Consider the following 27,291-nt stretch of genomic DNA (forward strand, 5'->3'; position numbering starts at 1 on the left):
GACATACCCAGCCTGAACTGCTGGGCACATCTTCCCGCTCTGCATTTCACAACTCTGACATTCATTTGTCGATGTTCTCACTCTCTAACTGCTCCCATTTACTCATTGACCAGATAACCTTGCTTACAGCTTATCTCCATGGTCACCTGGGCTTTACCCAATCAGAGACATCCCCTCTCCTCCACCCTTCATTCAGGTGAACAAGCTTCTTTTGCCTCCTTCCCAGTTCTGATGAATAGTCTCCGACCTGAAACATTAACCCTGTTCCTCATCGCATAGATGTGGTCTAACCTGCTGTTTCCAGTATTTTTGCATTTTTTTTTCAATTTTTGTAATGATTTAATTCACAACATAAACTGGGGCTCAAAGCTTCATACTATATCCTCCGTTCAACAGTCTCAGAGGAATTAGAACGTTGTACTCGTTTGTTGCCTTTCTTACCATTTGAAAGGACTCAGCTGATATCTGGAGACAACTGGGTTCCTTCAGATATGACTGCAAGTTGTGCAAACACAGTGTGCTACAATTAACAAGGAGTGCATTCCTATTATTTAACTGTTGGGATATTCATTCTTTGGGTGACCCTGCTGACAGCATCCATTACTGGAGGGCAGCACAGTGGTGTAGCTAGCAGAGAGCTTCAGCAACCTGGGTTCAATCCTGACCTCCGGTGCTGTATGTTTGGAGTTTGCACTATCTCCCTGTGATAGTGTGGGTTTCTTCCAGGTGCTCCTGTTTCTTCCCACATCCCAAAGGCTTGCAGGTTGGTAGGTTAATTTGCCATTGTGTGTACATGAGTGGTAGAATCTGGGGGGTGTTGATGGGACTGGGAAAAGATTAAAAAGGGATTCATATAAGTGGTGCAACATACAAAATGCTGGAGGAGCTCAGCAGGTCAGGCAGCATCTATGGAGGGAAATGGACTGTCGACATTTTGGGTCGAGAATCTTCATCAGGACTGGGGTGTTTGATGGTTGGCACAAACTCAGCGGGGAGAGGGGGTTGTTTCCGCGTTGTATGACTGTCACGGATTGTCACGGTAACAGCTGGCTACTCCGAGTCTGGGATCTCAGGGTCAGAGGCAAAGACATGCCTATCAGCAAGGACCCTACTCCCACAAAGTTCAGAGATACCACATCCTACCTGGACTTCATGGAGTCACAGAGGGAAACAGCATGAAATCAGGCCCTTCAGCCGACCAAGTCTACACCAAGCATCAGCAACCCATTTACACTAATCCTACATTCATCCAATTTTATTCTCATCAATTCCCCTCAGATTCTACAACTCACCTATTCACCAGGCCCAAAATGCAGCGGACAATTAACCCACCAACCCGCCTGTTTTTAGGATTTGGGAGGAAACCAGAGGACCTGGAGGAAACACATGCAGTCACAGGGAGAACGTGCAAACTCCACACAAACAGCATCCGAGGTCAAGATTGAACTCAGTTCCCTGGCACTGTGAGGCAGAAGCTCCACCAGCTGCAAACACTGTGCTGCCCCAAATGATGGACCTCTGGTGGACAATATTTTTGCAGGCTCAAGTTTTCCACAACGATATTCTGTAGGAAGAACTTCAGCCATATTTTCATGCCTGGACTGTTCTCCCCAGTGGGATTAAGACCATAATGACTCTCAACCTCTTCACCACAGGAGCTTTTCCATTGGCTGCAATAGCTTTCTGCCAGGTCACCCAACTTGCTGTCCACCACAGCTTCAGAGAGGTCACCCAGGCACTGTGGCACCTTGGGCAGTAGGCTCCAACACCATTGCTGGCATCCCACAGTGCAGACAGTCATTGAGTGGACTTGTGCACTTAAACCTCCCCTTAACATCCCAAACCATTTCTATGTGCGGAAAAGTTGGCATTCCCTTAATATTCAGGTTGTGAATCATAGGAAGGGTTCCCTGATGGTAAATGCCATGTTTGCAGCTTGCACACAGGCCTACTTCATCCTCAGGGACTGTGGACTGCCAGACATTCTCATCAGCTGATGTTGTCAGAGAGGTGGATTGTAGGGGACACAGACTTTCCTCTATTCTCCTGGGTGATCATACCGTTGTACTCTGGAGTACAGATACAACGAGAACCATGCAGTAACCAGGACAGTGGAAGAAAACATGACTAGTCTCCTCAAGATACGATGTTGCTGTCTGGGTATAAAAGCTAATGTGGAGACTTCCATCATCACGTGTTATAGACTGCACGATCTAGGAAATCCAGGGTAGCAGCTGGTGCCAGGGGAAATCTGGAGCCCAAGGGCCGTGAGATGGAGTCTGAAGAACAGCAGGAGAAGGAAGGAGATCAAGGGATGTCTCTGCTCAGCATCACAACCTCAGCTCACAGCTAAGCAGTGGATACAATCACTAGCTGCGTGGGATGTGAGGGATTCCCAAACATAAGGTTTACATAAGGAATCTGCAAAGTGAAATCTCTGAATGTATCCTCTGAAATGATCCTCTCCACACTTCAGTTGTTACCACCAACAGCAATAATCAGCCGGGGTGCCCCAGGTGACTCATAGAATCCCCTCACATCCTGTCATACAGGTCCATCTGCACTAGATACAATGCATGAATGATTTAATCTCTGCTCCAATTGCTTTAATGGCTTTCAACAACATTGCTGTATTTCTGACGAACAGCCCTCGCTTAAAGAACTCAGACCTCCGCAAGAAGAAAAGAACACTCTTCTGTGGGAATCTCTACTCTGTAGGTTTAAGTGATTGATGTGCAGATCATTTTAAGGTGATGGAATGTGAGATTATGGAATTTGTTTCAACATTAGTCCAGCCTTCATGGATTCCCACATCTGAAGGTTACTGCAGTAGCCACCTCCTGCTTTCTTCTAACCTGTTCCTCTCCAACTTTCACACACACACACACACACGCACACACACACACACGCACGCACACACACACACACACACACACACGCACGCACACACACACAGGTATTCTGAAACACTCAGCCAGGGCTTTCGTGTCCCTTTGAGTGATAATGGAAGTTATCTCCTTCTTCCTTGATGCCCCTATCTCCTTCATGGTTTCTACCATGGGGAGTGTGCCTTTAAGGACTGACACCCTCCTCTGATTGTTGTAGAGTAAATTCTTGGGATTGTGTGAAATTGGGTGGAAACCCGTTGAGAATCACATAGTTCCTATTTTAACAAATATTTTTGAGTGTAAACAATGCTACCGCTGTGTCACACTGGATTTTGACCTTGGTAATTTTTTTTACTGTGGTTCTATTGGACATTGATCTCAGCTGCAGTGACCTGGATTTGATCCTAAGCTTGGGTGTTGTGGGTGTGGCGTTTGCACATTCTCCCTGTTACCACATGAGCTTCCACAAGGTGCTCCGGTTTCCTCCCTTATCCCAAAGATATGCTGGCTGATTGGTTAATTGGTTATTGTCACATACCCCCAATGCAAGGGGATGATAAGAAAATTGTGTATGAGGACAGGTGAAAGAGAACAGGTTACCGGAACATCAGTGGGGGAATGGGATTGATGGGATGCGAGAGCTGGCATAGACTCGATGGACTGAATGGCTTCTAGCATACCAAATTAACACAGCAAAGGTGTGTACCATCCACTTTCTAGACATTTGTGTTGTTGTACCTTGGAAGCTACCTTGCTTTTCTTCTTTACAAGCCTTTGGTCATCTATCCTGATGTCTCCTTATGTTACTGGGTGTTAAGTTATGTTTAAAATTGCCCAGGTGATGCACTATGGGAAATATTGTTACATTAAAGGTGCTACATATTTTACAGAATATTTCCTTGCTGCAAATCAGCAACAAAATGTAGAACAGTACAATGCAGGAATAGACCCTTCGGCCCACCATGCCTGTACCGACCATGATGCCAATCCAAACTAATCCCATCTCCCTGCACATGATCCATATCCCTCTACTCCCTGCCTGTTCATGTGTCTGTCTGAATGCCTCTTAAACATTGCTATCTTTCCTCTTTCTACCATCTCCCCGGCAGCACGTTCCAGTCACCCACCACTCTCTCTGTAAAAAACTTACCCCACACATCTCCTTTAAACTTCCTCCTCTCACCTTAAACCAAAGCCCTCCAGTATTTGACATTTCCAGATGGATAAAAGGCTCTCATAATTTTATCTACTTTTATCAGATCACCCCTTCATCCTCTGATAGTCCAGAGAAAACAACCCAAGTTTGTCCAACCTCTCCTTGTCGCTTTGTACTCCATCCCGGTGAACCTCTTCTGCACCCTCTCCAAAGCCTCCACATCCTTCCTATCCTGTGGCAACCAGGGTCGCACACAATACTCCAAATGCAGCCCAACCAAAGTTTTAAAAAGCTGCAACGTGACTTGCTAACTTTCTGAGTGCCCCAACTGATGAAGACGAGCATGAAAACAGCAAACCACATCCAGCTTCCTTGCTCCCTTTGCTCTGTGATGTTTTCAAATTGTTATAAAACATTTTGCACTTCCACTTTCTGCCATGGAAACATTTCACACCTTGCAGGGGTAGAAGTACATCACTTGTACTGGAAAAGTAAGGTATCGTTTTGTAGAGAATTGTTCTGGCCTCCAGATGAACAGGTTGCACCTTTGAGTCCCTGAGATATATGAATCAAATTGGAGCTCAGATTTTTCTCATGTTTCCAAAGTCTGAAAAACTCGCTTGCAGCAGCATCACAGGCACACAGCATCAGATAAGCAGCGTTCACAAGAAAAGCAGAAATTAAACATAAATTATACACAACTTTCACAAGAGAGAACACAATTAGAACAATAAAAAGCAAAGTCTATTTTAGTGCAAAGTGACTAGAGTGGTCACAGTGTTGCTGAACTGTAGTGGTTAGGGTTTTTCCTTATAACATATAGAGAATCCATTCATTAGATCAAGTTTATGCTGGCTCTGCATGCAGATTCAGATTCAGATTTGTTTATTGTCATATACACCAGAGTGTATTCCTTGCTCACATGAAGCTCACAGAGTAAACAGTAAACAGTATGCATGTTCCCATCACTTCCACTTCCCCACTTATTTTCCCTACAATTGATTCTGTCTCATGTATCCATTAAAATCTCCTTATTTCTCCCACTACCTACCTACAGTAGGAGCAATTTATAAATGGCCAATTAGCCTGCTACCCTGCAGATGTTTGGGATGTGGGAGGAAATCAGAGCACCCAGGGGAAACTCAAGTGGACACTGGGAGAATGTGCAAGCTTGATGAAGGGAGCACCGGAGGTCAGGATTGAACCTGGGTCACTGGAGCTGGGAGGCAGCAGCTCTACCAGGTGTGCCACTGCTGCCCTTGTGTTATAGCATCGTTTAGATCAAACACTGATTTAGCCAATTTGGAAGTTTTGTGATACCATTGACTAACTTCTCAGGGTTAAGTTGTACAATCAAATAAATTTACCAAACGACTCAGCACCATGAAATACATAAGATGAAGTTGTTCACAACAAGTTATTGCATAGTTTTATTGTAGAAAGTGGCAATGGAATGATTTGATGCAGTCCCCATTGAAAACACTGATTGAGCCAATTTGGAAGTTTTGTGATACCATTGACTCTAACTTCTCAGGGTTAAGTTGTACAACAAAATAAATGTTACCAAATGACTCAGCACCATGAAATACATAAAATAAAGTTGTTTACAAGTTACTGCATGGAGTCACAGAACCATAGAGTCAAAGAATAACACAACACAAAAACAAGTCATTCAGCCCAACTGAAACACGCAGACCAAGGTGCCCACTGAAGCTCGTCCCATTTGCTTACGTTTGGCCCTCTAACTATCCAGGTACCTGCCCAAGTGTCTCTGGTCTCTGTTATACATGAACCTCCTCCCGTTCAACTTTACTTGATCTTTCCAGCATATCCTTCCACTGATTTTCTCCTTGTGTGCTACCAAGCATCCCTGAATTTGAAAATCTGTCTCTCGCAACATTTGGTAGCGAGCTTCACATTTTCACCATGCTCTGGAGAGAGATGCGTTAATAAACAACCACCTCTATTTTTGTGATCCCCCTTTGAAGGGAAATAACCCCTTCCTTCCCCATCAAACTCTTTAAGAAGCTTTAAATATTTCTATCAAATCAACCGTTCAAGTCCTTATTCAAGAGGTCCCACCTTTTCAATCTGTTCTGGTAGGTCTGTTGTGTCAGTTCTGGTGTCATTCACGTGAATCTCTTTTGCCCCTTTTCCAATTCCTTCTAGGAAATTGAGCTAATCTTATAAAAGCATATTTTGAGTTATTTTGCATTCTTCCCAAACTGGTATAACTAGGTCAGGAGAAATAAATGTGAGACAACAGCTTCTTCCCAACTTTTTATGATACTCAGTCATTGTGGTACTAAATCTGAGACTGAGGTGAATGGGAATAAGAGATTCATGCATACAGCGATGGACTGGTCAACACTATTTATCTTTTAAGCAGAAACGTGCTGATCCAAGCCAACCTGTTCTTACATTATAGAAGGGGACTAATCAGCCCTTCTTTACCCTGAGTGAGGTAAATCTTGGAATTCTCTACCCAGACACCCAACATATTTAGGACGGATTTTGTATCTTAAGGGTATCAGAATCAGGTTTATCATCACCAACATATTTTGTGAAATTTATTGTTTTGCGGCAGCAGTACAGTGCAAGACATAAAAATGAGGGTAGTGCCCGTGATGGAGCTGGCTGAGTCTACAACCCTCTGCAGCCTCTTTCGATCCTGCACGTTGGAGCCTCCATACCAGGCGGTGATGCAACCAGTCAGAATGCTCTCCACCGTACATCTCTAGAAATTTGCAAGGTTCTTTGGTAACATACCAAATCTCCTCAAACTCCTAATTCTCCTAACTCCTGTTGGGCCCAAGATAGATCCTCTGAGATGTTGATGCACAGGAACTTGAAGCTGCTCATCCTTTCCACCGCTGACCTCTCAATGAGGACTGGTGTGTGTTCTCCCGACTTCCCCTTCCTGAAGTCCACAATCAATTCCTTGGTCTTCCTGACATTAAGTGCAAAGTTGTTGTTGCGATACCACCCAACCAGCCGATCTATCTCACTCCTACACCTCCTCACATCAAACTCTGAGACCTAGGACTCAACACCTCCCTCTGTAACTGGATCCTTGACTTTCTAACAAACAGACCAGAATCAGTGAAGATAGGCAGCAATACCTCCGGCACAATTATTCTCAACACTGGTGTCCCACAAGGCTGCGTCCTCAGCCCTCTACTCTACTCCCTGTACACTCGCGACTGTGTGGCCAGATTCTGCTCTAACTCCATCCACAGGTTTGCAGATGATACCACCGTTGTAGGCCGTATCTCAAATAGTGATGAGTCAGAGTACTGGAAGGAGATAGAGAGCTTAGTGGAATGGTGTCACGACAACAACCTTTCCCTCAATGTCAACAAAACAAAAAAGCTGGTCATTGACTTCAGGAAAGGGGGCGGTATACATGCACCCGTCTACATCAATGGTGCCGAGGTCGAGAGGGTTGAAAGCTTCAAGTTCCTGGGAGTGAACATCACCAACAGCCTGTCCTGGTCAAATCACATAGATGCCACAGCCAAGAAAGCTCACCAGCGCCTCTACTTCCTCAGGAGGCTAAAGAAATTTGGTTTGTCCCCTTTCACTCTCACCAACTTTTACCGATGCACCATAGAAAGCATCCTATCTGGATGTATCACGGCTTGGTACGGCAACTGCTCTGCCCAGGACCGCAAGAAGCTGCAGAGAGTTGTGGACACAGCCCAGTGCATCATGGACACCAGCCTCCCCTCCTTGGACTCTGTCTTTACCTCTTGTTGTCTTGGTGTAGCAGCCAGCATAATCAAAGACCTCACCCACCCGAGACAGTATCTCTTCTCTCCTCTTCCATTGGGTAGAAGATACAGGTACCTGAGGGCATGTACCACCAGACTTAAGGACAGCTTCTACCCCACTATGATAAGACTATTGAATGGTTCCCTTATACAATGAGATGGACTATGACCTCACGTCACTTGTTGTGACCTTGCACCTTATTGCTCGGCACTTTCTATGTAGCTGTGACATTTTACTCTGTACTGTTACTGTTTTTACTTGTACTACATCAACACACTTTGTACTGACTCAATGTAACTGCACTGTGTAATGAATTGACCTGTACAATTGACAATAATAAACCAATACCAATACCAATACCAATCTGAGATTCTGCCAACAACAGTGGTGTCATCGGCGAATTTATAGATGGTGTTTGAGCTGTGCCTAGCCACACAGTAATGAGTGTAGAGAGAGTAGAGCAGTGGGCTAAGCACACATCCTTGAGGTGCGCCTGTGATGATTGTCAGTGAGGAGGAGATATTACTCTCGATCCCCACTGACTGTGGTCTCCTGATGAGGAAGCCGAGGATCCAGTTGCAGAGGGAGGTATGGAAGCTCAGGTTTTGAAGCTTGTTGATTAATACTGAGGGGATGATGGTGTTGAATGCTGAGCTGTAATCGATAAACAGCTGCCTGCCATATATTTTGCAGTTGTCTTGGTGCTCCAAAGCCAAATGGATATTAAGCTTGGGAAAGTGGTGCTGAAGTAAATTGGAAGCCATGTTTGTTTGAATGTTTTGCATTGTTTGGAGAAAGTTGTCATTGCCAGATGCTTTACAAGTTTAATAATCTACATGCCAAGAATGGACATTTTGATCTAATGCTCTGTTGAACTGCAAAGAAAGATAAAAATAAAGCCTGATGATGTACCTTAAGTGCTTGTCAATCATAGCCAGCTGTTTATGTGATAAATTGATTTGTGTAAGAAGTGACATATTGCCACCCTATTATTGGAAGAGTTTAGTTGCACAAAAGTGTTGGCACTGTTTACTGCAACCAATTGTGCAAATAGGAATCTAATTGATTGCTGCAATTTAAACAATATTAGTTGCTTTCTCCCTGAAGATGTGAAAACAGTCAGACAATCAATTTTAATCTATTAGACAAAGAACGTTAGACTATAATTAAGCAATATGATTGTGTTGTGGCTTGCGTCTGAATATCATTAGTTTCATTTTGGTGTGAGCCTCCAGCACAGCTGCTTGAAGCCACAGCGGTGTACTCCTTAGAGTTTACTCTTTACGTTGCACTTCTCTCTTCATTAACTAAATGGTTTAGCAGAATTACAATTAGGCAACTGTCAGGAGTAATACAAAAGAAAATGGTTTATTGACTGCCATGTGGTGGTTACCTTTAGCTCCAAATCTAAATCTCTGACTGGTGAAGAAGAAATCTGCTTCAATGTATCTCTTTCCATTAGTGTCTCAGGACAACCCAAAACGCTTCCTCAATGTGGTTACTGTTGTAATTTAGGGGGAAGTAACAGCCAATTTGGGCACAGCAAGACTGGTAATTGGTTTATTATTGTCACACATATTGTCACATGTATTGTTTATGTGCCATTCAGATACATCATTCCATTCATAAGTACATCGAGATAGTACAAAAGGAAAAAAACACAGAATACAGTATATTGTGTTACACTTGCAGAGAAGGGTGACAAATAAAGTACAAGGGCTGTGGCGAGGAAGATTGAGAGATCAAGAGTTTATCTTTATCATACAAGAGGTCCATACAGGAGTCTTTTAACTGTGGGATAGAAGCTGTCCTTGAGCCTGGTGGTATGTGTTCTCAAGCTTTTTTATCTTCTGCCTGCTGGGAGAGAGAGAAGAGAGAATGACCGGGGGGGAGGGGTCCTTGATTATGTTGGCTTCTTTTCCGAGGCAGCGGGAAGTGGAGACAGAGTCGATGGAGGAGAGGCTGGTTTGCATGATGGACTGGGCTGTGTTCACAACTCTCTGCAATTTCTTGCAGTCTCGGGCAGAGTAATTGCCATACCAAACTGTGATGCATCCAGATTGGATGCTTTCTATGGTACATCTGTAAATATTTCTCACAAAATTTCTCATGTAAAAGATCTCACCAAGAACACTGAAAGAAAAGGACTAGATTTAAGAGGCATTTAGAGAGGCACTTGAACAGGCAGGGGATGGAGAGATATAGACCATGTGCAGGCAGACGGGATTAATTTAAATTGGGGTCATGGTCGGCACAGACATTGTGGTCCAAAGGGCCAGTTCCTGTGCTCTGCTGTTCTATGTTTTATGTTCTTTCTTCACATTCTGCCCCCGTAGTTCCTATGTTGCAAAGGGACTTCACTTTAGAAGTAGTTTGTTGGCTGAATGTTGCTTTGGGACATCCTGATGTTCTCTAAAATCTTGTCTAAATGAAAAGTCGTTCTTTAATTGCTGGGGCAGAGGATGGATTGAAATAATTACTGAATTGGAAAACTGCCTTGGTCTAAGGCAGAAATGAAGTTTAACTGCTATTCTGTGCAATGTAGACCAAACCATTATTTTCAGAGTAGGATGCAGAAGAATAAATTTTGTAAGTAAATGATATCCCAACGTACATGATCCTCAAGTAATGAAATAAAACAACTTGAGGAGCATTGGTAACTCACAATATATCTGTATTGCAGCAAGGCTTTTGTAATATAATATCTTAAACATCTGTAAATATCTAAATACTTTAACTGAAAGAGCTCCAGATGTAGTGCCTTCAATTCCGGCATTTATTTTCTACCATAGCTGTGAAATTACACTACTGAAGGTAATAAGAATTCAGGACTGCAAACTCTCACAACTCAAAAGGTTAATATAAATTTACTGGTCATCATTATGAAATGATCTCTCTGAAAATAGCTTGCCCATTAACATCTGAAGTCTAGCTAAACTGACAACTCAGTGCCAAAAAGATTTAGTAATGATTGTGCATTTGACATCTAGTCATTTTAGCACTGTTATGTTTTATTATCTCTGCAAAGGAATCCTAGAGAAAATGCTGATTACCTATTTCAAGATTAACTTGTTGAATTGAACTTGTTTTATTCTTCTTAATGCTTCTGTCATATTTGGGAAAGCACATTGCAGGTTCCTAGTTATTGAGAGCAAAGAACTAGAAGCAGGAATTGGTTATTTGGTCTCTTCAGCTTGCTCTGCCATTCAATAAGTTAATGGCTGTTCTGGTTGTTAATCTCATCTCTGTTTACCTGCCTGATATCAATGAGGCTTGCTTTGCCCAAAACTCTATCCAACTCTGCCTTGATTATACTGTCTCTACATGCATAATTTGTGAATTCCAAATCTTCACAACGATTTGAGAAAATAAAATTTCTCCTAACCTTGGCCTTAAATGGGCTCTCCTTTATCCTGAGTGTATACCCCAGGGTTCTGGAATTCCCAAGGGAAAGATATGGGATGTCCTGAAATTTGAGTTATGAGGAGAGATTGGCGAAGCTAAGTTGGTTCTCCCTGGAGTGGAGGACGTTAACAGGGGACATGATTGAGGTATCTGAAGTTATGAGGGGCAAAGATAGGGTAGATTGCAGGAAACTTTACCCTATATCAGAGGTAGATAAAACTAGAGGATTTAGGGTCAAAGATTTAGAAGGGATATGAGGGGGGATGTTCTTCACCCAGGGAGTGGTAAGTATCTGGTATGCACTCCCTGAGAGAGTGGTTAAAGCTGGGTCATTGACAGAATTTCAAGTTTATTGTCATGTGTACAAGTACAGATAGTTACAGGTGCAATGAAAGTCTTGCTTGTGGCAGCTTCACCGGCATGTAGATTCAGACAACAAACAGAACCTAAATTATACACAAATTATACATAAATTATACAAAAAAATGAACAAAAAGTGTGCAAAACAAGAGATTTGTGCAATAAAACATATTCAGAGGTGTCCATAGTAGTGCAAGGGGGTGTCTGTGGTGTTCTGTTGTTGAGGTAGGGTTAGGATTGCACAGGTTGGTTCAAGAAAGTAGCTTGCAGGAACGTACCTGTTCCTGAACCTGGTGGTGTGGGACTTCAGGCTTCTGCACCTCTTGCCTGATGATACCAACGAGAAGAGGACATGACCTGGATGGTGGAGATCCTTGAAGAGGACTTTTGAAGATCAGAGGGAAAATGGTTAAAAGGGATAGTGAAAACTCAATGGGAGGAGTATGGGTCAGGGGAAAGTGAAAGGGCAAACGATCCAGAGAGGGAATTTTGGATGAATGTCAATCACATGAGCCACAATCCTCTTTGCTTGAGTCTCTAATACAACACAACCCACTTCTCTATCAACGTTCTCAACTCTCGACAAGGCATTACAACCGGTTCAGTTCAATAAACTCTTCTGAAGCTGCTGTTGGATGCATCAATGCAAACCTATTAAACATAGCTTGGGTTTGAAATGATTAGTCACTGTACCACATTGATTTCCACCCTTTAATGTATAAATGCAGTTAAATTTGCACATTAACAAAACCATAACATTTTAACTCCCTTTGATTACAGAGCACTTTGCTTCATTTGTGGACTAGTTCCTGTGCTACATTTGCAGTTTAGCCTATCAAACCTTCCACACTTCCTGTTCTGCCCCTGCCTGACCTCCACTGGACTTGCTTCGTTTAACCTTTATATTTGCTTCAACTTCCTCATCTAATACATCTAATACACTACTACTTTGGGTCCCAACCGCTGCCAGACTAATTTAAATCCTCCTGAGTCGCACCAGCAAACCTGCCTGCAAGGATTTTTTTGGAAGCTGATAGGAAAACTAATATTCCTTGTGCTCAAATGACAATTATGAATGATCACTCAAATTAGTCTTGCACAGATGAGCAACAAATGGGCTGGAATAAGTTGCCTCTTGTTTCAAAGCGTTTTATGCAAACTTACTCCAAAAATTTAGATTTTCACATGGTATGTGGACGTCATTGGCAAAGCCAGCATTTGCTGCCCATTCCTAATTGCCTTTGAGAGGCTGGTACCGACCTGGCTTTGTGAACCATGGCAGTGCATCAGATGAAGGCATTCCAACAGTGCTCGTTGGTAGGGAGTTTGAGCATTTAGACTGAGAGGCAGTAATGTATCTCATAGTGTCAATGCATAGTGGAGCAAAAACTGCAGGCAGGGAGTTCCTGCTGCTCTTGTCCTTCTTAGAGGAAGAGGTCACAGGTTTGGCGGATGCTGTTAAAGAAAACTTTGGCAAGAAACTGCAATACTTCTTTGGATAGTCTGCACTGCAGTCAAGGTATGATGTTTGTGTGTATTTAGAGTGTTGGATTGGTTGATAATTGAGTGGACTGCTTTATCCTGGATGGGACTGAACTTCCCAAGTATCGAGGAAGTGCATCCAGCCAGTAAGATCAAAAATAATCCATCACATTCTCGATAGCCAGGATACCCACTCTAAATTAGTTTCACAGCCATAATATGAAGTCACAGTCAAAGTCGAGTTTATTGTCATATGCACAGGTGCAATGAAAAGCTTACCTACAGCAGCATCACAGACACATAGCATCAGATAAGCAGCAAATTAGACACAATTCTTACAAGGAAGGACACAATTGGAATAAAAGTAGCAAAGTCCATTTTAGTGCAAAGTGATCAAAGTGGTTGTAGTGTTGCTCAGCTGTAGTGATTAGGGTTTTTCTGGTTGGTTCAAGAACCGAATGGTTGAAGGGAAGTAGCTGTTCTTGAACCTGGTGGTGTGGGACTTCAGGCTTCTGTACCTTCTGCCTGATGGTAGCTGCGAGAAGATGGCATGGCCCGGATGGTGGGGATCTTTGATGATGGATATTACTTATGAACATCGAATATAGAACAATACAGCACAGGAGGAGGCCCTTCGGCCCATGAGGTCTCTGTCGACCATGATGCCAATTTAACCTAATCCCATCCGCCTGCACATGGTCTATATCTTTCCATCCCCTGCACGTTCATGTGCATGTCTAAACAGTGTTATTGTATCTGTTTCTACCACCTCTCCTAGCAACACATTCCAGGCATCCACCACTCTCTTTGTAAAAGAATTGTCTCGCACATCTTCCTTAAACCTTTCCCCTCTCATCTTAAATCTATACCCTTTAGTATTTGACAACTCCACCCTGGGAAATGGACTCTGACTATCTGCCCTATCTAATGCTCTTTCCAGGTGTCTTAACGTTGCGGTCAATAGTGTACTCAGGATGTGAAATTTAGTAATGGTGATGCTGTTAAGTGCCAAGGGTCCATTTGTAAGTTGAAATTCCTTCATTGTGAATTAATATAAAAGATTGAAGTAGTGGAACTTATTTTACCATAAGCTTAAATTATTGTTAGTCTGAACAGATGCTGCAAATGTACATCTGGCAGATTCAACTTTAGTCAAAGCTGAGCAGTTTTGTCAAGTGTAAACTGAAAGAAAGATTCCAATTTTGTACAAAGGTAATGAGATTGTGTTTCTGGAATATAACACTAGGAAATATACATTGAACGTGGTTAAAAATATTCATTCTTTCACAAATCGGATGTTGAGGTCTTTTCCAGTTCCCCTACACCAACACCACTTACATTCTTGGATGTACTTACAACTGAATGTGTGTGGCAAAGATTCATCAGATTGATGCCTGGATGGTGGGTTTATCCTAAGCAAGATAGATTTGAATTTAGAAGAATGAGAATCTTACTGAAACATGCAAAATTCTTACGGGGCTTGAAACAGCAGATGAGGGGTGGACATCTCCCTTGGCTGGCATTATTAGAACCAAGAGTCACAGTCCAAAATAATCAAAGATGTTACGACAGAAAAATCTCTACCCAGATAGTAATAAATTTTTGGAATTCCCTATCGAACAGTTGACTCACTACTGAGTACATTCACGACCAAGATAATAGAGTTTCAGACGTTAAGGAAATCATGAGGATCCCTTAGTATCTAAACATTATCTAAATGGTAGCACAGTGCTACAGCTAGCAGCACCAGAAACCTGGGTTCAATCCTGACCTTGGGCGCTATCTGTGTGGAGTTTGCACATTCTCCTTCTGACCACTGGGGTTTCCTCCAGGTGCTCCAGTTTCATAGAACATAAGAATATTACAGCACAATACAGGCCCTTTGGCCCATGATGTTGTGCCAACATTTTATCCTGCTCCAATATCTATCTAACCCTTCCCTCCCACATAGCCCATCATTTTTCCATCATTCACATGGCTATCTAAGAGTCTCTGAAATGTCCCTAATGTATCTGCCTCCACAACCTCTGCCGGCAATGTGTTCCACGCACCCACCATTCTGTGTAAAAAAAACTTACCTCTGACATCTCACCTATACTTTCCTCCAATCACCTTAAAATTATTCCCCCTTGTGATAGCCATTTTCGCCCTTGGAAAGAGTCTCTGACTGTCCACTCGATCTATGCCTCTTATCATCTTGTACACCTCTATCAAGTCACCTCTCATCGTCCTTCTCCCCAAAGAGAAAATCCCCAGTTCACTCAACTTATCCTCATAAGACATGCTCTTCAATCCAGACAGCATCCTGGTAAATCTCCTCTACACCCTCTCTAAAGTTTCCACATCCTTCCTATAATGAGGCAAGCAGAACTGAACACAATACTCCAAGTGTGGTCTAACCAGAGTTTTATAGAGCTGCAATATTACCTCGCAGCTCTTGAACTCAGTACCCTGACTAATGAAGGCCAACAACCCTATCAACCTGTGTGGCAACCTTGAGGGATCTATGGACGTGGACCCCAAGATCCCTCTGCTCCTCCACACTGCTAAGAGTCCTGCCATTAACCTTGCATTCTGCCTTCAAATTCGATCTTCCAAAGTATATCACTTCACACTTTTCAGTGTTGAAGTCCACCTGCCACTTCTCATCCCAGCTCTGCATCCTATCAATATCCTGTTGTAATCTGCAGCAACCTTCTACACTATCCACAACACCACCAACCTTAGTGTCATCAACAAACTTATTAGCTCTCCCTTCCACATCCTCATCCAAGTCATTTATAAAAATCACAAAGAGCAGGGGTCCCAGAACAGATCCCTGCGGAACACCACTGGTCACCAAATATCCCAGAGACGCGTGGATTGGTAGGTTAATTGATCACTGTAAATTGCTCGTAGTGTGTAAGTGGCTGGTAGAATCTGGGGGAGTTAATGAAAATGTGGGGAGAATAAAAAGAAGATGAATGTTGGAATAGTATACCTATGTGGTGCGGACTCAGTGGACCGAATGGCCTGTTTCTGTGCTGTACCTCTCAATGACTCTATCTTTGGCCGCACTGTGTGAAGTGCCTGTCTCTGAAACACCTGCGATAGCCTTTGACAGCTGGCAAACTTCCACCCTAACCTTTGCTGGACACAAAGACTGAGCTTGATTTTTAATAGTTTATAAATGTCTCTGACAATCAGAGACATTTAGAAACTGTTAACATTGAAGTAAATAATTTAAAAAGTAACAGACTGGAAGAAATGTTTAAAAATAATAAAATGTGAATGGAGCAAAACATGAAGGCACACATCAGCATAAATTAAAATAATTAGAAATCAGTAACATAATTGTTGTCTGCTGAGCTGCAGCCATATAATCCCTATTGAAGTTTAAGGAGTGTCACATCCTACAGATGTCTGACCTGTGGTGGGATCTGAGAGGTAATACTCCACAGCACTTTTCAGCATCTGTCCTGCTGTTGTAAGACTGTTGAATGGTCCCCTAGTACAATAAGATGGACTCTTGACCTCACAATCCACCTCATTATGACCTTGCACCTTATTGTCTGCCTGCACTGCACTTTCTCTGTAACTGTGACTTTATTCTGCATTCTGTTGTTGTTTTCCCTTGTACTACCTCAATGCACTGTTGTAATGAAATGGTCTGTATGGATGGCATGCAAAACAAGGTTTTAAGCTGTACCTCAGTACATGTGACAATATTAAACCAATTTACCAATTTACCAAAACTGAGCTCATCACTGGATTCCATATGGGACCCAGCAACAATGTAAACTGACACATTCATATCAACAAGTCTATCAGTAAATCGTAGACTTCCTCTTTGAACAGCACATGTAAGTAATTCTCAGACCTAATGCCTTTTAAATAGTTAACACCTGTGGTTCCAAACAGAATTGCTGGTGTTAGGCAGCAAGATCCAGCTCACATAAATGATTCCTTCTGATCTTTTCATTGTCGCATGGAGTTTACAGAGTGATTGTTGACACTGATATATCAGCCAATATGTTGCACTGACAGCCAATAAATTGGAGGCAAGGAAGTTCATTTGGCAGGACTCACAATAGTCTGTTTTATCGAAGAGTTGATGCACTAAGCATTTGGCAGAGCAAACAAAGTCTTTTTACAGTGTCTACATAAAAGGCATCTCCATGCAATGTTGCAAATTAAACTTGGTAAAGTTTTGGTAGAAGAAGAGAGAGACACACAAAAGATTGCAGAAGCTGGAATCTGGAGCAACAAACAATCTGCTGCAGGAACTCAGCAGGTTGAGCAGCATCTGTGGGGGGAAAGGAATTGTCAACATTTTGGGTTGAAACCCTGTATCATGAAAATTCTTGATGTGGGTGAGCAGGTGGGTGAAATGATGATACTGCTTGTGATGTCAGGCTCTCTCCTCGGGGAACATTGAAGTGCAGAATTACTCTCCGGCAATGATTTCTGGAGACCCTTTCACACCAAAAAGAAGCAATTTTGATTTCAAATGGACAATTTGAAGCAGGACCTGAAGTTGGAAAGCAATGATTGTTTGAATACTGTTGATTTACTCCCATAACGCTAAAGAAAGAGGCAATCCCTTCATAAATTATTTCTTGACATAGTTAATGAATGTGTCAAGATTATAAGAAAGATTTTCCCAGTTGGAGATGTGCAAGCTGTGTTCTTTTTTTTATTTGTTCCGTTTTATGTTACCAACAATAATAATTGACTTTATTTTGATTTTCTTCCCCTTCAAGTTGTTGTACAGAACAGTGTTCTCAGAACTTGTAATGCACTAAGCCAAGCTGAAGTGAAAGTATCTGTGGAGGGAATGATGAGGGTTGAGAGACTGGGGGAGTTTGATGAGTTTACAGTACAAAACAGATTATACCTCAGCACCAATTTGGCAAATGAATCCTGATAGGCTGGAGGATGGATTGTCCTTCCAGCACAGCCAGGACTGCTACTGTGAGGTTCATTGTTTGAGATAAATCAGAATCAGGTTTATTATCATTGACATATGTTGTGAAATTTGTTGTTTTGCGGCAGCAGTACAGTGCAAGTCAAAAATTACTATAAGTTACAAAAGTAAATAAGTAATGCAAAAGAGGAACAACGAGGTAGTGTTCATGGGTTCATGGACCGTTCAGAAATCTGATGGCGGAGGGGAAGAAGCTGTTTCTAAAACATTGAGTGTGGGTCTTCAGGCTTCTGTACCTCCTCCTTGATGGTAGTAACGTGAAGAGGGCATGTCCCAGATGGTGTGGGTCCTTAATGATGGATGCTGCCCTCTTGAGGCACCGCTTCTTGAAGAAGTTCTCAAGTCCTCGATGGTGGGGAGGGTTGTGCCCATGATGGAGCTGGCTGAGTCTACAACCCTCTACAGCCTCTTTTGATCCTATGCGTTGGAGCCTCTGTGCCAGGAGGTGATGCAACCAGTCCGAATGCTCTCCACCATATATCTATAGAAATTTGCAAGAGCCTTTGGTGACATACTGTTGTGAAAAAGCCACATGGCTGTCACATGACAGTAATGACACTGACCCCCGCTGACCGGAGGACAGCATTGCTCCTCTGATCGGAAGTGATACTACTGTCAATCAAGGTGTGGCTCCACCCGCCTCTCAGGTGTGAGAGTACCTTTTGCATCTGAACCTGCCTGACCAGTATCCTTTGTCTCCGAACCTGCTTGACCATTGGCTGTGGCAGGAACCTTTGTCTTTGACTTCCACACCATTGGCTCATTCAAATCATAACAGTGAGGCTCCACCCAGCCTCCTAGCACCATAAAAAGGGCTGCGTCCACTAGCCCTTCCTCTTTTGACGACCCAAGGAGTAGTGAGACAACGCTGCAGAGATCATTGGTAAGAGTGCATCACCACATGGTCAGGGAGCGTTTCAGTCAGACTCAGGGAGCGTTAAGGGCCAATGCTAGTGTGGGATGGGCATTGAAGTGTTATATTCTGAAGCTGTATATTGTTATTTGTGTGCTTGTGTGTATTATTGTGTGTGTGTGTGTGTATTTTACCCCAGTTGCGATTCCCCTCTCGTGTTTCGTGGTATCCTGTGCGTGAGTGAGCGTGTGTCTGCTCCCATCCATTCTGTCCCATGTTTGCCTTTGTGATTAAACTAGTTTTGGTCTACAAAGCTCGAGTCCAGAGTCTTTGATCCTTAAGACAGTTAAAAGAACGATTTTACACAACACATACCAAATCTCCTAAAACTCCTAATGAAATAGAGCTGCTAGTGTGCCTTCTTCGTGAAACTACCTGTTCACTTCACATCTGGCTGAAGGACAGGAAGGCAATGCTAGAGGTGACAAAGGAACTAAACAGCAGCCTAATAAAAGGTCCCCTCTGTAATGGAGATCACATCAGATTCACCTTGGATTGAGAGATTGCAAACAGTGTGATTCAGCCTGAGGCAAGAGTGTGATTTAATTGGTGGCTTGGGCGCAGAATTCATTTCTCAATCTTAGCTGGCTTGATTATGACTCTTATTATTTTGGCACTAATGTCTTGCTGCTAACACTACTGAATGTATTGACCAAATGACACGTAGAATGCAAAGAGCTTTGCATTGTGTTTATTCTTTTGTATATTCTGGTCACCCCATTATGGGAAGGATGTGGAGGCTTTGGAGAGGGTACAGAAGAGGCTTACCAGGATCCTGCCTGGATTAGAGGGCACATGCTAGAAAGAGAGTTTGGACAAACTTGAGTTGTTTTCTCTGCAGTGACGGAGGCTGAGGGGAGACCTGATAGAAGTTTATAAAATTATAAGAGGCATAGATCGAGAAGAAAACTCGTATCTTTATCCCAGGGTCCAAATGTCTAATGCTAGAGGGCATGCATTTAAGGTGAGAAGGAGTAAATTCAAAGGAGCTGTGCGGGGCAAGTTTTTTTTATGCAGAGCGTGGTGGGTGCCTGGAATGTGCTGTCAGGGGTGGTGGTGGAGGCAAATATGATAGAGGTGTTGAAGAGGCTCTTAAATAGGCACATGGATGTGCAGCGAATGGAGGGATATGGACCATGTATAGGCAGAAGGGATGAATTCAGTTTGGTGCTTAATTATTAGTTTTAGTTCGTTCGGCACAACATTGTAGGCCGAAAGGCCTGTTCCTATGTCATACTGTTCTATGTCCGGTATATTTTTTATTTTGAATAAAGTTCATTTTTGATATAAAATAAAATGAATGGTTTGCTCAACCTACAGTTTGCTACTGCTGCAACTTAATTTGCACTTTGCAACAACACTAAGGTTGCGATGTAGTTCTGACAGAAGGTTAAACACTCTGTTGGATGCCCAGGAGAAGGCTTTAAACCACCAAGTGTTTGACACTAGATGGAATTTAGCCATTATGCATCACCAAGCCAGGTCTTAAAATATAGTCAGTATGTCCCTGAGAAGCTTGGGCAAGGTAATGCATTTTACTTTCCTCCATTTGTATCTGCATTTAAATGCTTTGCGAGTATGGACTCTAAGCTGTGTATATGTATAAACACACATTAGTGGGTCTCTCTCCAGTTGTAGGAGAGCACTTGCAAGAAGTCAGTACAAACAAAATCAGCTGGAACCTGTACAAAAAGTACCAGTCCCAGAATAGTGGTTTGCAGCAAACCAGTGCATAATTCTTTGAATAGATCAGGTTCATATATCTTGCAGCAGAAGGGTTATAGGCATCTTGACAATCATTCTGGTGTTTGGAGGAAAGGAAGTTTTACACTATAATTTTTATGATCTTGGAAAATCTTCACAGTCATGAAGTTCTCTTGAAGTGGGGTGGCCCAGTTGTAATGCATGATGGAAGTAAACAGTTCTGCTTTTCCATACTACCGCAGATGGCTGATATTTGTCCACTTTTTATTTTCTGTTGGACCTTTATGCAAAATATCCTTGACCCTTAAATGCTGTTGATGCTGGATTCTTGAACTGTGAATTACTCAGATTGGGTATCTTGTTTTCTTTTGCATTTCTGCGTTTAACTGCTTTGGGATATTTTCATTAAGTTTATCCCTATATGGGATGTGAACATCCTTAGCAATGCTCCCCATGTCTAATCTCTCCCTAAACTGAATGACTTGTTGGGCCACTTCAGAGGACAATTAAACATTACCCTCATTGTTCCAGAGTCAGATATGGGCCAGACTGGGCATGGACAACAGTTTTCTTTCTCTCAAGGACATCAGTGAGCCAAGCGTGTAGCTTTGACAGCATACTTGTCTTCATTGGTTGGGGTGTTGAGTATAAAAGTCGGGAAGTCATGCTGCAGCTGTATAAAACTTTGGTTGGGCCACATTTGGAGTATTGTGTGCAGTTCTGGTCACCCCATCACAGAAGGATGTGGATGCGTTGGAGAGGGTGCAGAAGAGCTTCACCAGGATGTTGCCTTGATTGGAGTGTATTATCTATAAGAAGAACTTGGACAGACTATAGAATGTTGGAGGCTGAAGGGCAACCTGATAGAAGTATCTAAACTTCTGACAGTCACAGATAGGGTAGATAGTCAGTATATTTTTTCCCAGGGTAGAAAATGTCAAATACTAGAGGACATAGGTTTAAGGCGAGAGGGGGAAAATTTAAAGGAGATTTACGAGGCGAGTTTTTACACAGAGAGAGATAGGTGCCTGAACACACTGCCAGGGGAAGTAGTGGAAGCAGAAACAATAGTAATGTTTAAGAGGCATTTGGACAGACACATGAGCAGGCAGGGAATGGAGGAATATTGACCATGTGCAGGCAGAAGGGATTAGTTTGGATTGGCACCTTGGTTAGCACAGATGTTGTGGGACGACAGACCTGTTTCTGTGCTGCACTGTTCTATGTTTAACAAATTTAATAGATTCATAGTCACTATTACGTTTACTTTATATTGATTATGAATAGATGAGGCATTATCCTAGGGGGAAGATTTCTCTCATGTGTAAGTGCTGGAGAAATAATAAATGCACATAATAATCATTTGAAATATTGCTGCAAACACCACACTAATAACATAACCTCTTTACATTGCATTTGCTCATCTCCATCCATGATAAACTTTGTAGACATTGGTCCTCTTCTTAGCTAAACATCCTTCTGGCTATTATTTTGAAAACTGCTCATTCAGATTACATTGACTTATTTTATTGAAAGATTGCTTGTATTCTTTTTCAGTCTTGTGTTGTACCAAGTACCATTTATAGCCTGGAAACAGGCCATTCAGTCACTGGGCTGTGTTAGTTTATTCTCCACATGTGCCTTTCTCCTCCCGTCTCACTCAGATTCAGATTAGTTTATTGTCATATACACCAGGGTGCAATGAAAGTCCTTGCTTGCGTGAAGCTCACAGAGTAAACAGTATACGTGGTAATAATAAATACATCGATGAGTGCAAAACAACAAAATGTTGCAAAATATTACAGAATGGTGCATACAAATGCTTCAATTCCTTGTATGTTTACCCTGCTTCACTTAAATGCACCATTGCTATCTTTCTGAACCATTCCTTCTTGTGTCAAGTACTACATTCTAAAACACTAACTGGTGACATCCAAGTACTACATTCTAAACTACCCCCGAATTCTCATTTGGATTTATTTGCTACCATCTAACATTTATGGCTCCCTGTTCCAGTCTTCCCTCTATCAAACTCGTTCATAAAGACTGCTATCAGGTTCCCCTATTGTCTTCTCTTTCTGAGAGAAAAGAGCCGAACCATATTGTTTTCCTAATGCATAAATCCTTTGAGCTCTACATCCCGATATCAGTGACTTCTGTATCTGTACAGGTCCTCCCTGGTTACGAGCGCCCAATTTATGGACACCTTGTAATATGAATGAGTGTTTGGGAGACTGGTGGGAAGGATTTGCCGGTTGTTGCGGGGCTGCAGACATCTTCTGTCAGGTGGGAACAGGGCATTTTCCCCTGCCTTCTCTCGCCACCCCTCACCCCTGAGCCACAACAACTGGGGGCTGGGTGGAGCCAAGCAGAGCTGGGAGCGCTGAGTAGACTCACTCGCTCACTCACTGAGCCAGTGAGGCCTGCTGGAGGCTGCTCTTCCCGTGCCTGCTCGCTCTCGCATTGCAGCTCTACTTGTGATCCTCTCCCACACACTGCTGTTGTTCATTTCCGACTTTTGAACAGTTTAGAATACCAACAGTTCTCTGGAACAGAACCATGCCATAACCTGTAATCCCAAATTTCTTGACCCCCCAAAGTCCCATTTTGTAAAGACTGTGATATTCTTCTTACCAAGATGTGTTCCCTCTCACTTGCCTATTTTGACATTTATTTTAGCTAGCGACACACTTATTCTGTCTTAATGTCATGTATTTTCCTCCAGTTCTCTGATCTATTAACTGCAACCTCCAATTTGTTGAGCGCAGAATTATGAAATGTACTTTAATTTCTGAGCCCAGATTGTTTAAACTTACCATTCAACAGAAGTTAAACTTGCAATAAAATCTATTAAATAAAAATTAATAAAAAAAATAACATATCAGTTGTAAACAGCTGGTGTTATTGTTTGGTAATCTAAGAACAAGAGTGAATCTCAATTCTGACATGCTTCTTTTTTACATGACAAATATTATCTGCCACATTTTTTGAAGAGGTGATTTGCATCGATGGAGTGATGATTTGTCTTCTGTTGTCGTGTACAGGAGTTGGTGCTGCTGCCACACATCTCCAGTGACCCAGGTTCCTGACCTCGGGTCCTGACACTGCGGGGCCTGGACGGTCTTCCCTTGGGTGCTCCAGTTTCCTCCCACATCCCAAAGACATACTGGCTACTGAAAATTACCTCTAGTGCAGGTGGGAGGCAAAGGGATCAGGGGAGTTGAGCAGCATGTGAGAGAGAATAGATCACAGGGAAACAGGTGGGAGAATGGAATCGATGAGAATGCTCTGAAAGCTGGCATAGACTTGATGGGCCGAATGTCTCCTTTTCTGTCATCAGAAAATATGTGAAATATGATTGACTGAGTGTTGTGTGCTCAAACTCAATCAAGAATACTCTTGCGGAACACTCACAATGTGATGACTAATTCCACCAAGAGGTTCGACAGTGTGAGGGTTAAATTAGTGGATTAGGAGGCAGAGTCTGGACCATTAGTCAAGAAGTGTGAGTTAATCCCCCCCCAAATTTAACTTCAAGTAATTGAACCAAATCTTACAGCTTGAATAAAATGCAGATTTTTAAAAAAGTTATGGTAACTATGAGGTTAGATGCTTAGTCCCAAGGTGAGGTTTTCTCTTTTATGCTATTGTTGGAGAAATAATAAATGCATGTAATATAATTTGCAAATAAGACACATATATAATAATCCCCTTCAATGTTGTTTGACCATCTCTGTCTCCAGCTATGGTAACGTTTGTAAACTTTGGTCCTACTTGAGAGTAAACATCAACAATAGCCTGTCCTGGTCCAACCATGTGGACACCATGGCCAAGAAAGTGCACCAGTGCCTTTACTTCCTCAGGAGGCTAAAGAAATTTGGAATGTCCCCGTTGACCCTCACCAATTTTTATTGGTGCACCATAGAAAGCATCCTATCTAGATCCATCACGGCTTGGTATGGCAACTGCTTTGCCCAAGACTGCGTGAAACTGCAGAGCGTGTGGACACAGCTCAGCACATCATGAATGAAAACCAGCCTCCCCTCCATGGATTCTGGCTATACTTCTCTTTTCCTTGCTAAAGCAGCCAGCATAATCAAAGACCCCACCCACCTGGACATTCTCTCTTCTCCCCCCTCCCATTGGGTAGAAGACACAAAAGCCTGAAACCATGTACCACCAGGCTCAAGGACAGCTTCTATCCTGCTGTTATAAGACTATTGAATGGACCTCTTGTACAATAAGATGGACTCTCAACCTCACAATCTACCTCGTCATGGCCTCGCACCTTAGTGTCTGCCTGCACTGCTCTATAACTGTAACACTATATTCTGCATCGTGTTGTCACTTTTCCCTTGTACTACCTCGATGTACTGATGTGATGAACTGATCTGTATGGACAGCAGACAAAACAAAGTTTTTCACTGTACCTCGGTACAAGTGACAATAATAAACCAATTTACAAATTAAAATTTAACTCACCATCCTTCTGCCTGTTCTTTTTTCAAAGCTGTTCATTGAAATAGTATTAATTTGTTTTAGTGAAAGATTGCATTGTCGTAATTTGCCCTGAAATGATATTGATGGTCCTTTCTTTTTTTCCCAGAGTGCAGAGATGAGTCCTGCCAGCAGCACGCATTCACTTCCCGTCAGTCCTGTCACCGAGATGCCCTTTCCTTTCAAGGTAAGATGCACAGCGCTCTTGTCTATTGGTGAGGTACTCTGAAGCAGCTTCTTGAATGAATATCTTCTACCCCATTTCTTAAGACTGCAGGTGTGACAGTGGATTCTCCTTAAATCAGAAGACTGACAAAATCCTCGAGTGTTGATGAGACTGTGGTTCTTGAACTAATATCGTGCACTTAGCTGAAAGGGATTCCTGAAGGAAGTGCAGGATTGGTTGAGTTCAATATCTAAGTTTAATGTAGCTTTTTAGATGAGACAGAAGGGGCAGGGAAGTAAAGAGAAGGAATGCCTCATTGCTTCTGTACGTACTTAATGAGTAGATTAGCCATTGAACTCTTCAGGATTTCTTGAAGGAAGAAAGATGCAGCAGAGATGATCTCTTTGCAAGTAACATTATTTTCAATGATAGAATTTTCAAAGAATGTGTATTTTGTCTGGATAATTTCTCATGGTGTCACAATCTTGCCTTTTTCCTAAAGTACAGTAGAACAACTCAAATATACCTAATATGAACTCGACATACAGTCTTTAAGATAACACCTTAATGGGGAAATTAAGCTCTTACCTTTCTAGTGGGATGACATTTGTCCAATTGGAGATTTTAATGTAGAAGAATATTTTACATTGCCAGGCTTGCAGAAGGCAAACCTGTCATTGGAATATTTCAGCTTCACAATTTGCATATACTGGGAGACACTATGCTGAAGGTTTGATATTTAATGGGAAGTGGCATGTCCTTTCTTGAAACAAGCCACTTAAAGCAGATAAATGGATGTCCAGTCAATACTGGAATCAATTAATAAAATTAATTCAGCTCACGTGACGCAAATAGCGTAGGAAAAGTGTTAATGTTTAATGGTGAATGCAAGATATCCCGATAGTTGGCTTAAAGTTCTGCAAACTGGAAATTAGCATAAGAGAAGAAAATTCTTCTCAGGCTTGACAAACGTTGATTCTGGAGTCTTATTTCCATCTGTTTTTTGTCTCTGAGTGGGATGCATTTCACAGTTAACATTTCTTGGCTGATGCGCAAGACAAGCGTTTAATTCACTTCCCAAGGAAAAGAGCAAGCAGCCACCTACAGAGAGAAGAGATGTGCTGTCTGAGAACATGAGCTGTAAATTAAAACAATTGCATTGAAAACTTACTGCATTATATTTTGAATAGTCTGAACCAATAAGAAAGAGAAGAAAACCTGCATTTCTGTAGGACCTTCCAGAGCAATCCAATGCTCTTGGAGTTGGAATTGGTTTATTTTTGTCACATGTATCGAGGTACAGTGAAAAACTTTGTTTTTCATGCCATCCATACAGATCATTTCATCACATAAAGACATTGAGGTGGTACAAGGGAAAAGCAATAACAGAATGCAGAATGTAGTGTTACAGTTACAGAGAAAGTGCAGTGCAGGTAGGCAATAAGGTGCAAGGGCCATGATGAATATTGTGAGGTCAAGTGTTCATTGCTAATGTTCAAGAACCTTATAACAATGGGATAGAAGCTGTCCTTGAGCCTGGTGGTGTGTGTTTTCAAGCTTTTATATCTTCTGCAGATGGAAAGGGAGAGGGGTCTTTCATTATGTTGGCTGCTTTCCTGAGGCAACGGGAAGTGTAGATGTGTAGACAGAGTCAATGGAAGGGAGGCTGGTTTCCATGACAGATATTTTTGAATGGTCTGAACCAATGTGAGAGAGAGAGAGAGAGAGAGAGAGAGAGAGCGAGAGAGAAAGACCTACAAGATGTAAGATAAGATGTTTATTTCTTAGTCACATGTACATCGAAACACAGTGAAATGCATCTTTTTGCGTTACTGAGAAGGTGCTGGGGGCAGCCCACAAGTGTCGCCACTCTTCCGGTGCCATCATAGCATGTCCACAACTCCTAACTTGTACGTCTTTGGAATGTGGGAGGAAACCAGAGCACCCAGGGGAAACCCACGTAGACATGGGGAGAATGTA

The 27,291-nt window shown here is 42.4% G+C and overlaps 1 protein-coding gene across 3 annotated transcripts in view; it reads left to right on the top strand.

Moving 5' to 3' along the window:
* ccser1 (coiled-coil serine-rich protein 1) overlaps window positions 1–27,291 on the top strand; it is a 1,189,492-nt gene that overhangs the window by 608,979 nt on the left and 553,222 nt on the right. For all 3 annotated transcript variants that reach the window (XM_052043574.1, XM_052043589.1, XM_052043581.1), the window contains one exon: window positions 25,255–25,332. In XM_052043574.1, the coding sequence (XP_051899534.1) occupies window positions 25,255–25,332 (78 nt within the window). The remainder of the gene's footprint in view (window positions 1–25,254; window positions 25,333–27,291) is intronic.

The sequence above is a fragment of the Pristis pectinata genome, chromosome 2 (genome assembly GCF_009764475.1).
Source record: "Pristis pectinata isolate sPriPec2 chromosome 2, sPriPec2.1.pri, whole genome shotgun sequence".
In the NCBI taxonomy this organism is placed as follows: domain Eukaryota; kingdom Metazoa; phylum Chordata; class Chondrichthyes; order Rhinopristiformes; family Pristidae; genus Pristis; species Pristis pectinata.